The sequence below is a fragment of the Leucoraja erinacea genome, chromosome 3 (genome assembly GCF_028641065.1).
Source record: "Leucoraja erinacea ecotype New England chromosome 3, Leri_hhj_1, whole genome shotgun sequence".
Taxonomy (NCBI): Eukaryota; Metazoa; Chordata; class Chondrichthyes; order Rajiformes; family Rajidae; genus Leucoraja; species Leucoraja erinaceus.
In genome coordinates this window covers 13286397-13302708 of record NC_073379.1, presented here as the reverse complement: position 1 = coordinate 13302708, position 16312 = coordinate 13286397, and the positions used below count along the sequence as shown (strand labels likewise).

At 43.4% G+C, this 16312-nt stretch overlaps 1 protein-coding gene across 2 annotated transcripts in view; it reads left to right on the top strand.

Moving 5' to 3' along the window:
* Positions 1–4888: 4888 nt before the first annotated feature.
* Positions 4889–16312, top strand: part of hexb (hexosaminidase B (beta polypeptide)) — a 31147-nt gene continuing 19723 nt past the window's right edge. Inside the window, exons 1-3 of one of the 2 annotated variants that reach the window (XM_055632132.1) lie at positions 4889–5403; positions 14662–14727; positions 15597–15643. In XM_055632132.1, the coding sequence (XP_055488107.1) occupies positions 4965–5403; positions 14662–14727; positions 15597–15643 (552 nt within the window). In that variant the 5' untranslated portion in view covers positions 4889–4964. The remainder of the gene's footprint in view (positions 5404–14661; positions 14728–15596; positions 15644–16312) is intronic. The other variant, XM_055632133.1, reaches the window with a different exon arrangement.

Here is a 16312-nt window from a genome sequence, read left to right as displayed (position 1 = left end):
GGAAAAGATTAGTTAAGACCAAAGTTGGACCCTTGAAGACCGAAAAAGGTGAATTTATTATGGGGAACAAGAAAATGGCAGATGAGTTGAACAGGTACTTTGGATCTGTCTTCACTAAGGAGGACACAAACAATCTTCCTGATATAGTAGAGGATCTGGGTTGACAGAGGATATGAAGGAATCCACATTAGGCAGGAAATAGTGTTGGATAGACTGATGGGACTGATAAATCCCCAGGGCCTGATGGGCTGCATCCCAGGGTACTTAAGGAAGTGGCTCTAGAAATCGTGGATGCATTGGTGATAATTGTCCAATGTTCTATAGACTCAGGATCAGTTCCTGTGGATTGGAGGGTAGCTAATGTTATCCCGCTTTTTAAGAAAGACGGGAGAGAGAAAACGGGGAATTATAGACCAGTTATAGCCTTACATCTGTAGTGGGGAAGATGCTTGAGTCAATTATTAAAGATGTTTTAGCAGCGCATTTAGAGAGCAGTGACAGGATCGGTCAAAGTCAGCATGGATTTATGAAGGGAAATTCATGCTTGATTAATCTTCTGGAATTTTTTGAGGATGTAACAAGTAGAATGGATAAAGGAGAGACAATGGATGTGGTGTATCTGGACTTTTAAAAAGCACTTGACAAGGTTCCACACATGAGATTAGTGTGCAAAATTAGGGCACATGTTATTGGGGATAGGGTATTGACATGGATAGGGCATTGGTTGGCAATCAGGAAGCAAAGAGGAATTAACGGGTCCTTTTCAGAATAGCAGACAGTGACTAATGGGGTGACGCAAGGCTCGGTGCAGGGAGCGCAGATATTTACAATATACATCGGTGATTTGGATGAAGGGATTCGCAGATGACACAAAGCTGGTTGGCAGTGAGAGCTGCGAGGAGGATGCTATTAGGCTGCAGGGTGGACAGGTTGGGTGAGTGAGCAGATGCCGTATAATGTGGATAAATGTGAGGTTATTCACTTTGGTGGCAAGAACAGGAAGGCAGATTATTATCAGAATGGTGTCCGATTAGGAAAAGGGGGGTGCAACGAGACCTGGGTGTGCTTGTACATCAGTCACTGAAAGTAAGCATGCAGGTACAGCAGGCAGTGAAGAAAGCTAATGGCATGTTGGCCTTCATTGCGAGAAGATTTGAGTTTATGAGCAAGGAGGTCCTGTTGCTGTTGTAAAGGGCCCTGGTAAGACCGCACCTGGAGCATTGTGTGCAATTTTGGTCTCCTAATTTGAGGAAGGACATTATTGCTATTGAGGGAGTGCAGCGAGGTTTCACCTGGTTAATTTCCGGGAAGGCGGGACTGACATATTATGAAAGAATGGGTCGACTGGGCTTGTATTCAATAGAATTTAGAAGGATGAGAGGTCCCCTTATAGAAACATATAGAATTCTTAAAGGACTGGACAGCCTAGATGCAAGAAAAATGTTCTCGGTGTCTGGGGAGTTCAGAACCAGGGGTCACAGTTTAAGAATAAGGGGTAGGCCATTTAGGACTGAGATGAGGAATAACATGTTTACCCAGAGAGTTGTGAATTTGTAGAATTCTCTGCCACTGGAGGCAGTGGAGGCCAATTCACTGGATATTTTCAAGAGCGAGTTAATTAGGTCTTGGGGCTAAAGAAATCTAGGGATGTGGGGGAAAAAGCATGAACAGGGGTACTGTTTTTAGATGATCAGCCATGATCATATTGAATGGCGGTGCTGGCTCGAAGGGCCGAATGGCCCACTCCTGCACCTATTTTTCTATGTTTCTATTTCTCAAATGATTTCTAGTGTTTCCTTCGTCAGGAAGCCCATGTCATGTGTCCAGTCTCTTTGCGTGAAGACCTTTCTGATAGCAATCCAAACATTTCCAAGTCTCACCCCAGTCACTCCCTCTTCTCTCCTCTCCCATCAGGCAAGTGGCAGAGATGTTTGAAAACGTATACCTCCAGAATCAGGGACAGTTTCTTCCCAGCTATTATCAGGCAACTGAACGTTCCTCATCAGCTAGAATATCTAGCTACCTCATAGTAGACCTTTAAACTAACTTTAATTGGACTTTATCTAGCATTAAATGTTGTACACTTTATCCTTTATTTGTACATTGTGGACGGTTTGATTGCAATCATGTATAATCTTTTCTTTGACTGGATAGCATGCAAACAAAAGCTTTCAACTGTACCTCTGTACACATGACAATAATAAACTAAACTAAACCCTCTCACCTGTGTCTACCTATCACGTGTTTAAGAAGGAACTGCAGATGCTGGAAAATCAAAGGTACACAAAAATGCTGGAGAAACTCAGCGGGTGCAGCAGCATCTATGGAGCGACAGAAATAGGCAACGTTTCGGTCCAAAACCCTTCTTCAGACGTCTGAAGAAGGGTTGTGGCCCGAAACGTTGCCTATTTCCTTCGCTCCATAGATGCTGCTGCACCCGCTGAGTTTCTCCAGCATTTTTGTGTACCTTCTACCTATCACTTGCCAGCTTCTTTCTGCCCCTCCTCTCTTCCAGCTTTCTCCCCCCCCCCCCCCCCCCCCCATTCACAACCTGTCTGAAGAAGGGTTCTGCCCTTAAATGAGCCCTAACCATGTTGTCTAGAGATGCTGCCTGGACCTGCTGCGTTACATTTTGTGTCTTTTTTTGACTCGTCTTGTTGTACTGATAAACAAGGTAAGACTTGCTGTGATCAGTCTTTGACTATAGAGGGCAATGTTGTTAAATTTTCTTCTCTGGTTTTGCACTTTCTAATGCAATTTAATTTACCAAGTTGCAAACAATTTAACATATTGGCAATCTTTTAGATTCAACCATTTTGAATTGATAAAAATATCTAATATTTTGTAAATATTTCACAATCTGCTAGGTTAAGTAGTGCCTCAATTTAAAATGATGTCTTATTTCAAATTACTCCATGATAGAACATAGCACAGCACAGGAAAGGTTCCTTCGGCCCACTACGTCCATGCTGAACCTGATACCAAATGTAGAAGAAATAATTAAAATCTTCATTTATTAATTTTGATCGGAATTAAACAAGGTAACGAAAGGGTGTGTGGATGTGGCAATTGGCATCTCTCGTGGACCAGATGTAGAAGATGGCCATGGGAATTTGGTAAAACAAGTTTCAGACGCATTATCTTTTGTCTGAGAATGCATAGCATGGTGAATAAGGCACACAAATTAGGACATGGATAAGGAAGACTGTTCTCAGTTATTGAAAGTTACTGAATGCAGGATCACAATAGTTAACCCAGTAATGTTAACTATTGTGATTAAGAACACAACAGCTACCTCTAGTAGCGCAGGAATGTTGCAGTAAATGGGGGCTTATGATTGGCTTGGAGAGGGGGGCAATGGCTCAGTCTGCTTGAAAGACGAGATAGAATAATGTCATGATGCCTCAGTATTCTGTTTGACTTGTATTAACCATCTGTTGTTAAATAGAAACATAGAAAATAGGTGCAGGAATAGGCCATTCGGCCCTTCGAGCCTGCACCGCCATTCAATATGATCATGGCTGATCATCCAACTCGGTATCCTGTACCTGCCTCTCTCCATACCCTCTGATCCCTTTAGCCACAAGGGCCACATCTAACTCCCTCTTAAATATAGCCAATGAACTGGCCTCAACTACCTTCTGTGGCAGCGAATTCCACATTTACCACTCTCTGTGTGAAAGATGATTTTCTCATCTTTTGTCTTGTTTTGTGTTGAGTAAGATTGACATAAACAAAAAGTATGTTATGACTAATGAAATATTTTTTACCCATGTAGTAGATAGTAATAACAGGAAAATTGGATCTAACATTAAAAAAAAGTTGTTGCCTGCACTGTATAACTGTCAGCTAATTTTGCTGCGAAGTCCGAGAACTGGTGAGCAGTTAACTGCCACCATCTCTCCATGATATCATGCAATAAAATCTCTTGAAGCAAACCTCCAAGTCTACGTTTTTTCCTCCTCTTAAGTCAATTTCGTCAACACCAGGTTAATCTAATGTCTGACTGCACATGATCCGTATCCCTTCATTCTCTGTATAACTAAAACCCTCTTAACTACCACTATCTTTTGCCTACACCATCACCCCTGATAGCATGTTCCTCGCACCCACCGCTTCCTCATTTCCCAGTGATATTAGCTCTCAGCGCTTCAACTCCTTTGAAATAACTGCCGTTTTCTGACTGACATTAATCATCATCTCCAAAGGTAATTGCTCCATCATTAGAAGGCATATGGGCAACTGACAACGATTTAAGATTTAGGATATCATATCTAAAACCACATTTCCTCTTGAGATGCTTCCTCTTTGGTAATTTACTGTAATGTTACCCAAGTGTATATATATTTTTTGTTTGATAATGTTCTGGTGAAGCACCTTGGGATATTTTGCTGTGTTTTAATGAAAGTCATTCCTGTTGCGAAAATCTTTCCAATAATTGTTCAAATTCATGTTGGTTGTCTCATTACTGGGAAGGAAGATCGTATTCAGTTCTTCACGCAGATGTGTTGGGAATGGAGGGATATGAATTATGTGCAGGCAGATGGGATTACTTAAATATGAGGGTTTAGTTGTTTTGTTTGCGATACCTAGCCATTGGTATTGGTGTTGTATCTGCGGCTCCCATCCCGTATTTGTCTGACATTGTGTTTTTAATGTTAGCCATAGCTGGGGACCGGGCGCTAGGACCCAGCGGTGACGGGGACAGGATGACCGTTGGAGCTTGTTTTTAAACGCGCCGTCACGTGCGGGGGGGGGGTGTCACGCGACTGGGCGGGGTCACGTGATCGTGCGGGACGGGGTCACGTGATCGTGCGGGGGTGTCACGCGACTGTGCGGGGTCGTGCGGGGGTGTCACGCGACTGTGCGCGACTGTGCGGGGTCACGTGATCGTGCGGGACGGGGTCACGTGATCGTGCGAGGGGGTTTAAAGCGGAACAGCGCCGGCCTCGCTCCCGCTAAAGATGGAGCCCGCAGCGTCCGTGTGTGCGGCCGTCGCGTTGCTGGTCACCCTCTCCGGCTGCTGCTGCTCCGCCGACTGGGAGCTTTACGATCGCAACTACGAGCCCGAGCTGCCGCCCGTACTCCACTCCTCGTACGGGTCGCTCTGGCCCTTGCCCAGGAGCGTGGTGAGCTTCCCCGAGGTTTACCGGCTGAGCCGGCTCACCTTCCAGATCGTGTACTCGCCCGAGTCCACCGCCTCGACCGGCTGCTCCATCCTGGACGACGCCTTCCGCAGGTACTTCTACTACATCTTCGGACGCTCGGCCGCCGAGGACAGCCAGCGGCCGTCAGTGGACGGCGACCACACCGAAGCCCATGAGGTGCGTCAGCTGCAGGTCACTATCACCGCCAGTGACCCCGAGTGCAACCAGCATCCGCACGTCACTTCCAACGAGGCGTGTGAGTAGCTGTTCCGCAACACAACTGTGTGAGAACATTTGGGCCCTATATCTGAGGGAAGGATGTGTTGTCTCTGGAGAGGGTCCAGAGGAGGTTTACAAGAATGATCCCAGGAATGAGTGGGTTAACACATAATGATCGTTTGACAGCACTGGGCCTGTACTCGCTGGAGTTTAGAAGGCTTGGGTGGGAACCTCATTGAAACTTACAGAATAATGAAAGGCATAGATAGAGTGGATGTAGAAAAGATGTAGAAAGGATGTAGAAAGGGCAGTCACGGTGGCACAGCGGTAGAGTTGCTGCCTTACAGCGAAATACAGCGCCAGAGACCCGAGTTCAATCCCGACTACGGGTGCTGTCTGTATGGAGTTTGTACGTTCTCCCCGTGATCTGCGTGGGTTTTCTCCGAGATCTTCGGTTTCCGCCCACGCTCCCAATCATGGCTGATCTATCTTTCCCTCCTAACCCCATTCTCCTGCCTTCTCCCTATAACAACTGACACCCATACTAATCAAGAATCTATGTCTGCTTTAAAATGTCACCCATTCCTTCTCCAGAGATTCCACCTATCCCACTGAGAGTCTATCGTCATCAAGCCCCCCCCCCCAGGATTTGGGGGACAGGCAGGGGTAAAAGGTGGAAGTTTAATGTTACTTCCACTTTTAGTGTTATAGAGTCATAGTGATACAGTGTGGCAATACGCCCTTGGCTACTGGCCAACATGTCCCAGCTTCACTAGTCACACGTGCCTGGTCCATATCCCTCCAAACCTGTCCTATCCATGTACCTGTCTTCTTAAATGATGGGATAGTCCCAGCCTCAACTGCCTCCTCTGGCTGCTTGTTCCATACACCCACCACCACTGTGTGGAAAAAGTTACCCCTTGGATTCCTACTAAATCTTTTCCACTTCACCTTGAACCGATGTCCTCTGGTCCTCGACTACCCTACTCTGGGCAAGAGACCCTGTGCATCTACCCGATCTATTCCTCTCATGATTTTGTACACCTCTATAAGATCACCCCTCATCCCCCTGCGCTCCAAAGAATAGAGACCCAGCCTACTCAACCTCTTCCTATAGCACACACTATCTAGTCCTGGCAACATATGTGTAAATCCTTTCTTAACCCTTTCAAGCTTGACAATATCTTTCCTATAACGTGATGCCCAGGAATGGCGGTGCTGGCTCGAAGGGCTGAATCGCTTCCTCCTGCACCTAGTTTCTATGTTTCTAACTGAATACAATATTCTAAATGCGGTCTCACCAATGTCTTCTACAACTCCACTGCACCATGACCTCCCATCTTCTTTACTCAGTACTCTGACCGATGAAGGCCAATGTGCCAAAATTCTTTTTCACCACCTTATCTACCTGCGACTCGACCTACATGGAACCATGCACTCTTAGATCGCTCAGTTCTACAAAATCCCCCAGAGGCCTACCATTCACTGTGTAGGTCCTGCCCTTGTTGGACGTCCAAAAATGCAACACATCACACTTCTCTGTATCAAATTATATCAACTATTCCTCAGCCCACCTGCCGAATCGATCCAGATCCTGCTGCAATCTTTCACAACTATCTTCACTATCTGCAAAACCACTCACTTTTGTATCATCAGCAAACTTGCTACCTCTTGCCCTGTATGTTCTCATACAAAATCTTTATGCTTCCGAGCCCTGAGGCATACCACAGTCACGGGCAATCACACAACCTCCCATGTACAAACCCAGTTGCCTATCCCTAACTTTTCTTTTCCCTGTAATGTTGCCATGTGCCCCTTCTCACTTTTCCTGTTGCCAGCCTGCAAATGTGACCGCTTTTTAGGTTGTCAAATGACAGTTTAGTTGGTCAAAAAGACGGTTTGCATGACTTTTGTGCGATAATCGGACGAAGTGCGTAGTACCAGTCAGAATTATGCTCATGAACATTCACATATTATGTTCGGGGCCCAGCACCAAGCCCTGCGGCACACCACTAGTCACAGGCAATCGGATTTGTGAGACACAGCCTCCCATGTACAAAACCTAATCCATGGCTCTCACTTAACTTTTTTTTCCCTGTTGCCAGCCAGGCAAACGTGACAGCTTTTTAGGTTGTCAAATGACAGTTGGTCATTTAAGACGGTTTGCGTGACGCGTGCGATAATGTGCTCGGACGAAGTGCGTAGTTACCAGTCAGAATTATGCTCAATGAAGCATTCACATATTATGTTCAAGAAAGAACTGCAGATGCTGGAAAATCAAAGGTAGACAAAAGTGCTGAAAAAACTCGGCGGGTGCGGCAGCATCTATGGAGCGAAGGAAATGGGCAACGTTTCAGGCCGAAACCCATCGGTTTGAAGAAGAGTGTCAGCCCGAAACCTTGCCTATTTCCTTCGCTCCATAGATGCTGCCGCATCCTGCTGAGTTTCTCCAGCACTTTTGTCTACATTCACATATTATATCTGCTTCAAATAACTCACAAACTAAACTTATTCACCAATCAAGACATGATATATACCTCAATGACATGCAGCAAAATTATAATACAATATCTCAACAAATCAATTTCTAAGCAATCCAACCACTTCCAAACAAAAATGTGGTTGGATTATTCAGCATATGATCAACCTGTGTCAATAAATCCTGGACCATGGTAACATATATACTTAACCATGCACACTACAGATTGATGCAAGCATGTTTTCTGTGAAGGACTGAAAATTACCATGACATGGCCATAGCATGGGTGGTTACTGCTATTGGCACAAAAACACTGGCTTCCCACATAATTTATTCATAACAGAATATACAGGTTGCAAGGAAATGTCTAAAGGCATTTTATGATAATAGCTGTTAAAACCGACTATACCCATCTGACAGGTTAAACAATACACTAACTGACAAGAGATGCAGTCTCCTAGCATCCTCCTCACAGCTAACACTGCCCCCCAGCTTAGTGTCATCCGCAAACTTGGAGATATTGCCTTCAATTCTCTCATCCAGATCATTAATATATATTGTAAATAGCTGGGGTCCCAGCACTGAGCCTTGCGGTACCCCACTAGTCACTGCCTGCCATTGTGAAAAGGACCCGTTTACTCCTACTCTTTGCTTCCTGTTTGCTAGCCAGTTCTCTATCCACATCAATACTGAACCCCCAATGCCGTGTACTTTAAGTTTGTATACTAATCTCTTATGTGGGACCTTGTCGAAAGCCTTCTGGAAGTCCAGCTACACCACATCCACTGGTTCTCCCCTATCCACGCTACTAGTTACATCCTCGAAAAATTCTATAAGATTCGTCAGACATGATTTACCTTTTGTAAATCTATGCTGACTTTGTCCAATGATTTCACCACTTTCCAAATGTGCTGCTATCCCATCTTTAATAACTATAAGATTCGTCAGACATGATTTACCTTTCGTAAATCCATGCTGAACTTTTGTCCATGATTTTCACCACTTTCCAAACTTGTTTGCTTATCCCATCTTCAATAACTGACTCTAGCAGTTAAATGTTAAAATTTCAACTGAAATATCTCCTGACCAAATTTGTGATGTATATGACCAACTGTAGAAGTAAAACCTGGATAAATCCAACGTTTAGTTGTGAATGTCGCTCATTAAATAACTACAGTACAGATACTCCATATTAAGAGCATTGATTTGCCGTTAAAATGAATTCTCTAATAACGTGCCAATGGTAGCAGTGACAATCGAACACCGGTTTTAATGTTTCATATGTTCACAATTTAATTAATCCATCTTTGTGGACTTAAACAAATAATAACATTGGGAATTAAAACACATTTGATTGTATTCCGTTATCAAACATAGTCAATGTTCGCTCTGAAGACATTTCCAGCACAGTAGGGTCTGGGGGTGTGTGAATCAGTGCGGGGTGGATGGATTGAGGCAGGTGAATTGGGGCGTGTTGGTTGGAGTATTTAAAACTGAGGGGAGAGCCCGGGGGATGTCAATGGTGTTGAATGTCAATGGGGATCAGTACAGGATGAATGGGGGTAGATAAAAATGCTGGAGATATTCAGTGGGTGAGGCAGCACCAATGGAGCAAAGGAAATAGGCAAAGTTTCGGGCCGAGACCCTTCTTGAAAGGGGGGGGGGGGATCACCACAGAATGGATGGTGGGGGTGGGGGGTGGGGATAGGAGGCATCTGTGCAGGATGAATGGAGGATCACTACAGGATGAATGGGAGATGGTACGGGGGAATGGGGGGTCAGCACGTGATGAATGAGGGGATCGGTAGCAGGATGAATGGGAGGATCACTACAGGATGAATGGGGGATCGGTACGGGATAAATGGAGGGGGGTCAGTACAGGGATGAATGGGAGGATCAGTGTAGGATGAATGAGAAGATCAGGTAGAGGATGGGGGTGGCAAGAATCAATGCAGGATGGATAAGGGGGGATGGGGGTGGGGGGGGGGAAATGGAGGGAGCCCAGGGGGTCAGTACAGGGTGAATGGGGGATCAGTGCAGTATGAAGAGAGAGGTCCCAGGATAAGGATGGGAGGGGGGGTGGAGAGAGAGAAGAGAATGCGAGGTGGGGATCTCCTCGCCGCCCCGCCTCCCCTCCTACGCCAGGTGATGCTATAGATTGGTGCAGCTGGGTCAGACGGGGGAAGGGGATAGATGGGGCCTCGGCAGGCAAGGGGATTTGTTTGAGGAGCTGTTGACATAGAGGTGGGCAGCGGCCGCTATTGGGTGGGCGGGGTGAGAGGAGGAGATGGTCCCAGGATATGAGGGGTGGATCATTTGCTTTGAGAGAGTCACCACGAGAGCTAGTATCTTTGGCCCCCACTACAGCCAAAGGGACGACATGAAGTTCACGTTCCTCCTCGCAGATGTGCTGCCTGACCCAATTTCTTGTGTCTATCTTCGGTATAAACCAGTACCTGTAGTGCCAAGCCGGGCAAAATGAGGCGCTGTTTAGGTTGCCCGGCGGCACTTTGGGTGGTCAATGGCACCCGGGCAACCGCTAATTTCGAGCCCTGCTAATCAGCCCATGACCATCCAAGTGCCTGTATAACCTATCCCTCAGAATACTCTCTAAGAACTTTCCAACTACAGAGGTTAAGCTCACCAGCCTGTAGCTCCCAGCATTTTCCCTGCAGCTCTTCTTGACTTTCGCCACTCTCCAGTCTTCTGGTACCTCCCCTGTATTTAAGGACGACTTGTAAATTTCAACCAGGGTTCCCACAATTTCCTCTCTAGTTTCCTGCAATGTCCTCGGATATATCTGATCAGGGCTTGGAGATTTGTTCATACACGATAGTACCTTCAGTACTTCTTCGAAAGTAACACTGACTGTTCTCAAGACACTTCTATTGACTGCCCCGTCCTCCGTCCTGTCTTTTTCCTCGGTAAATATAGGGGAGAAATACTCATTGAGGACCTTGCCCGTCTCCTGTGGCTCTACACAGAGTTGACCGCTTTGACTCCTGTGGGGTTTCCACGCACTCTCCAGTTACCCTTTTTCACCCTTATATATTTATAGAATCTTTTGGGATTGTCTTTAATTCCTGAATGTCCCAAAAGTGCATGACAGCCAATTATTATTTGAATGTGGAATGTCAAAGGTGTCAGGGATTATGGGGAGAATGGTGTTGAAGGGAAAGATGGATCAGCCATGATTGAATGGCCACGTAGGCTAGATGGGCTGAATGGTCGAATTCTGCTCCTAGAACTTACAAACTGAGATACAAGGAACTACAGATGCTAGTTTACAAAAAAAAACAAGTCGCAGATTGACAGATGAGATGAGGAAGATTGAATACGAACCTGAGGGGCAACTTTTTTTTACGCAAAGGGTTGGGGGTATATGGAATGAGCTGCCAGAGGAGGTGTATTTTTAGTTGAGGCAGATGCTCTCATGACATTTAAAAGACATTATGACAAGTACATGGATAGGATAGGCAGAAAAAGATATGGGCCAAATGCAGGCAGGTGGGGCTTGTGTTGGGTCAACTTGGTGAGGATTGAGAAATTTGACTGATGGGCTTGCTTCCATGCTGTATGACTATGATAAAGTGGTGGATCAGGTAACTTCTATGGAGGACGAAGATAGGTGATGTTTTTTGTTGGGTTTCCCGAGGTTGGGTTAGTGCAAAGTATGTAGAGTGATCATAGTATAAAGTCTAGTGTTTTGGGCTGAAGTAGATTTATTGTTAAGGTTGCGCAGGGTGGTTGATGGAAGATATTCTTGAACATGTTGGTAGTGGTTCTTGGGATTCTGTACCATCTTCCTGATGGTAACCATGAGAAGAGAGTGGCTAGGAACCAACTTAAAAATTCAGAACCTGGCTGTGATACAACCATGCTCTTCACTGAACACTTGTAGAGGTTTGATAGGATATTTCAGAACATCTATAATGATTTAAAACTTGAGGAAGTAGAGGTGTTGATGAGTAGGAAGGAAATGTAGATGCTGGTTTGTTACATTTGCCACGTTCTAATTTAAGATAGCACTGTATCTGAAGAGTCATTTGATCTAAAGATTCACAAGATCAACATGTATAACAGCAAACCTGAGAATTTGAGCAATGACAGAAAAACTAAAGAAAATAAGCATTAACAAAGAAATAAGTAACAAGTATTTGTCAGAAAGTAAGAACTAACTTCTCATCTCAGATCTAAATCTCTTGCTCTGTGAGCTGATGCAAGAAAAAAACACTTCCCACCTCACATCTCAGCTACCACGGATTGGTGTTCAATGTGTCTGGCTTTGTAAAAAAATAAAATTGCATTCTTCAAAACTTTAGTGAATAGAAACCTAGTTGATGGTTATACCATATACCATGACGTTTAAGGTCAGGACAATTCTTCAGTCTGAATGTCACGGGGGTGGTAACCGGGGTGGGGGAAGAACTGCAAGCTCAGTTCTTCTACTCCCACCCCCCACTTTCAATCTGAAGAAGGGACCCGTCCCGAAAGGTTACCTGTCCTTTTTCTCCAGAGATGCTGTGTGACCCGCTGAGTTACCCCAGTACTTCGTATCTATCTATAGCTTCCTGTAGCTTTAGCTTGTCTGTAACTATCTGTAGCTTTCTTGCTCTTTTGAAATACTGTTTGTTACATTTGCCACATTCTAATTTAGGAAGCTGTTAAATAATATAGAGAATTATGGAAAATTATAACCAATTCATCCAACATTTCCACAACGACCTACTTTAGTATTGAAGAATGCAGATTATAAGACCTTGGGGATTTATTATCTTTCAGTTTATTTTAGATACAGTGCGGAAACTGCCCTTTGGCCCACTGAGTCCGCGCCTACCAGTGATCCCCGCACATTAACATTATCCTACACCCACTAGGGACAATTTTTACATTTACTAAACTAATTAACGTACAAACCTGTACATCTTTGGAGTGTGGGAGAAAACCGAAGATCTAGTAGAAAACCCGTGCAGATCATTGGGAGAATGTAAAACTCCGTACAGACAGCACCCGTAGTCAGGATCGAACCTGGGTCTCCGGCGCTGCATTTGCTGTTAGGCAGCAACTCTACCGTTGCGCCACCATGACCGCTCGAAATGGAGTCGAATTTTCTCCGTTATTTTCTTACAAATACTTGTTACTTATTTCTTTGTTAATGCTTATTTTCTTTAGTTTTTCTGTCATTGCTCAAATTCTTAGGTTTGCTGTTTTACCCGTTGATCTTGTGAATCTTTAGATCAAATGCCTTCAGATACAGTGCTATCCTTGTACTTTTTAATATCATATGCTTTAAAATAGATCAATTAACCCAGAATGGCTATTTTGCTGTGGGCCGAGCAACAAAAATGTGTCTAGAAATGGGATTTTGTGAACCAAGTCACTAAACTACATGAAACTTTCACATATTGTGTAAAACAAAATGATCTTACCTTTTAGTTAGAGTTGGTCCCTAGCTGTCTAAATCTTTGTGTTCCAGGACCTCAGCAAGGACTTTGCTTTCAAGGCTTTCTTGCACTTTAATCCACTTCGCAGCACTTTCTTCAGCCTTTTTAATGCTTTCCCTGCTAAATACAATTACCTGCTGCAAGTTTCCACGACATTTATTCCACAGAACAACAAATCGGAATCTCCAGTAAAACGGGCATCTGTGAAGACCCCTTAGCCATTTTGTGTGCTAGCCTGAAACAAAGTGCATGATTAGCCAACTGGCAGACAAATCAATGTTAAACGTGCTTTGATTGGACTCAAAATTACCTGGAAATTTTCCGTTTTTTCTCTAATTTAATTAAAATGTGCAAGTCTCCTTCATATCAAGTTTCAGGGGTGATTTATATAATTTTTTTTACACAATATGTGAAAATTTCATGTAGTTTGGTGACTTGGGTCATGAAACTGCAGAATAAAGCTCCTCGGCCCACAGCCTATATGCTGACCATCGCGTTCCCATCTACACTAAAATCCCAGCACTTGGTTTGCAGTATTGGCATTGGATGTTGGTTCACACTTTGTAGTTTTTCATGACAGACAGGAATGTTTAATAGTTGTACATCTTGTTTTTAAATTTTAGTCATGGTCTTGCTCGTTATTCAAGCTCAATTTATCATAGCCAATTGACTTTTATACCCTTCATTGTTTCCTTCGTTTAGATTTAGAACTCAGTTTTTGATTCAACTTGTTCACATATCGTTTTAACAATGAGTTCCCCCTTTTGCCTCTATCTACACTTCAATGGACACAAAATGCACCATTGAATACTGTAATTAGCTTGCCACAAACACTATTGTTAGTTCACTGATAGTGTTTAGCTGCAGACCATGACTGAATCCATATCTTCATTGTTTGAACTATATCATTTTACAGAGTCCTGTTGTAGCTTTATAAAACTTTGGGCAGTCACAATGAGTATTGTGTGCAGTTCTGGTTGTTCCATACGGGAAGGATGGAGAGGGTGCAGAAGACATTTGCCAGGATGCTGCCTGGAGTAGAGGGTTTTAGCTACAAGGTGAAGGTGGACATACTTGGGTTATTTTCCGTGAGTGGCATGTATTGGTGGTTCTGTAGTAAGATACAGGGGGATAAATGTAGGTGATCTTCTAAAAGGATGTCAATGAATCGCATGGATTTTTCAACAGCAATTTGATATCACTGTTATCGATGCTAGTTATTGCCACATTTATTACTTGCATTTTGTATTATTTATCTGCAGTGGGGGTGGGGAGGGTTTGAACAGCATGTTCCTAATTTGGAACACCTGAGCTGAAATAATAGGATCTCATTTACTTTAAGGATCTAATTTTCTTCATTCTTCTTCTCTAGACAAAATTACAGTTGTTCAGCCTGTGGCTACACTGAAATCCGAAACTGTGTGGGGTGCACTACGAGGTAAGTAGACAATTATTTTGAAATGTAATGTAAAATGTACATCTGTTCTTTGGGCGGGGAGAGCATGTTATTGTTGATGACTTGCATATTTGCTGCAGTTAAATGCCGTTTTTGATGGGTGGGTGAATTCCTTGAAGTACAAAGACTTATACTAACTAGCCAGCTTTAAAGTTTGCCTGTTTGTTGAATGCAGCCATCTTGAACATGTTGCTTGAGCAGTGAGAGTGCATTTGTCTTTGGTCAGCTAGTGAAAATGTAATATATTTTATTACAAGTGTTCAGAAGTGGTTGTTATTTTAGCATTTCATAAGCTGCAATAGTACAGCTATGAGTTGAGACATACATCTGTGTAGAATATCACTGACTGGAAATACAATGTCATAAATCAGTCCGTCAAATTTCCAAAGTTGCACCTGATGTTGGCAAAATATCAAAATGATCAATGTTACTGGGCAACGTTACCAAAATTAAAAATTAAGTTGTGAAGCAGTTGTTGGAGTTGAAGGTAGCAAGGAAGGCTGTTAAAGGATACAGCGAGATATGGATCAGTTACAGATATGGGTGGAGAAATGGCAGCTGGAATTTAATCTGAGCAAGTGTCGGATGCAAGGGGAAGTGTACAGTTAATGACAAGACTATTAACAGCATTGAGGTACAGATTGATCTTGGTGATCCCAAGGATCAATTATAAATTATGGGAACTTTTTTTTTGGGGGGGGGCGGGATATTTCACTTGGTTTTACTATTTTCTTGAGTAGTGAATTGCATGCATGGTACTTGAATTGTGATCTGTAATTTGTAATGTCAACTAAACTGCTGTTTTATATAAATCACTAATTTTTAGCATTCTGGCTAAACTTGTATTTTAGGACTGGAGACTTTCAGCCAGTTGGTATATGAAGATCAATACATCACGGTAAGTTTTCAAAAACATTTTATAAATTTGTTAGCAGTGAGGCTATTTGACTATTTTGACATTATGATCTTGTTAACTGACCTCGACAAGATTCTTCAGGCAGATGTCTTAACATTAGGCATATCAATCTAAGCATTTAGGAACCTGGAGTAACCTAGCGCCTATGGACAGATTACAATGCATTGTATTTGTTCAGTAAATCTAGTTTTGGCTTTGTTTCTTGTATTGTTCTTTAACTTTCTGAAGAAGATGTATTCAAGAGAGAGTTTGATTCTCTAAGGGCTAACAGAATCAAGGAATATGGGAAGAAAGCAGGAACGGGGTACTGATTTTGGGTGATTAACCATGATCATATTGAATGGCGGGCTCGAATGGTTACTCTTGCACCTATATTCTATGTTTCTAACATGCTGATGCAGACTGGATGCGATTTGCACTTAGCAGGAATTGTTTATCCATGCCTTTTTTTCCTCAAACCAATACATGTTCTTCTGTTGCATAATAAGAAATCAAAGTAATGAGTTCACTGGCACCATGTAAGGCTATACCAAGTCTGTCTTCCAAACCATATATATTTGGTTGTTTTCAACCTGTTCTTCCAGCAAATGTTGTAGTAAGAAAAACTCCAGGCTGGTTGACTGACTACACATTTGTTAGTTGGTGGCCTTG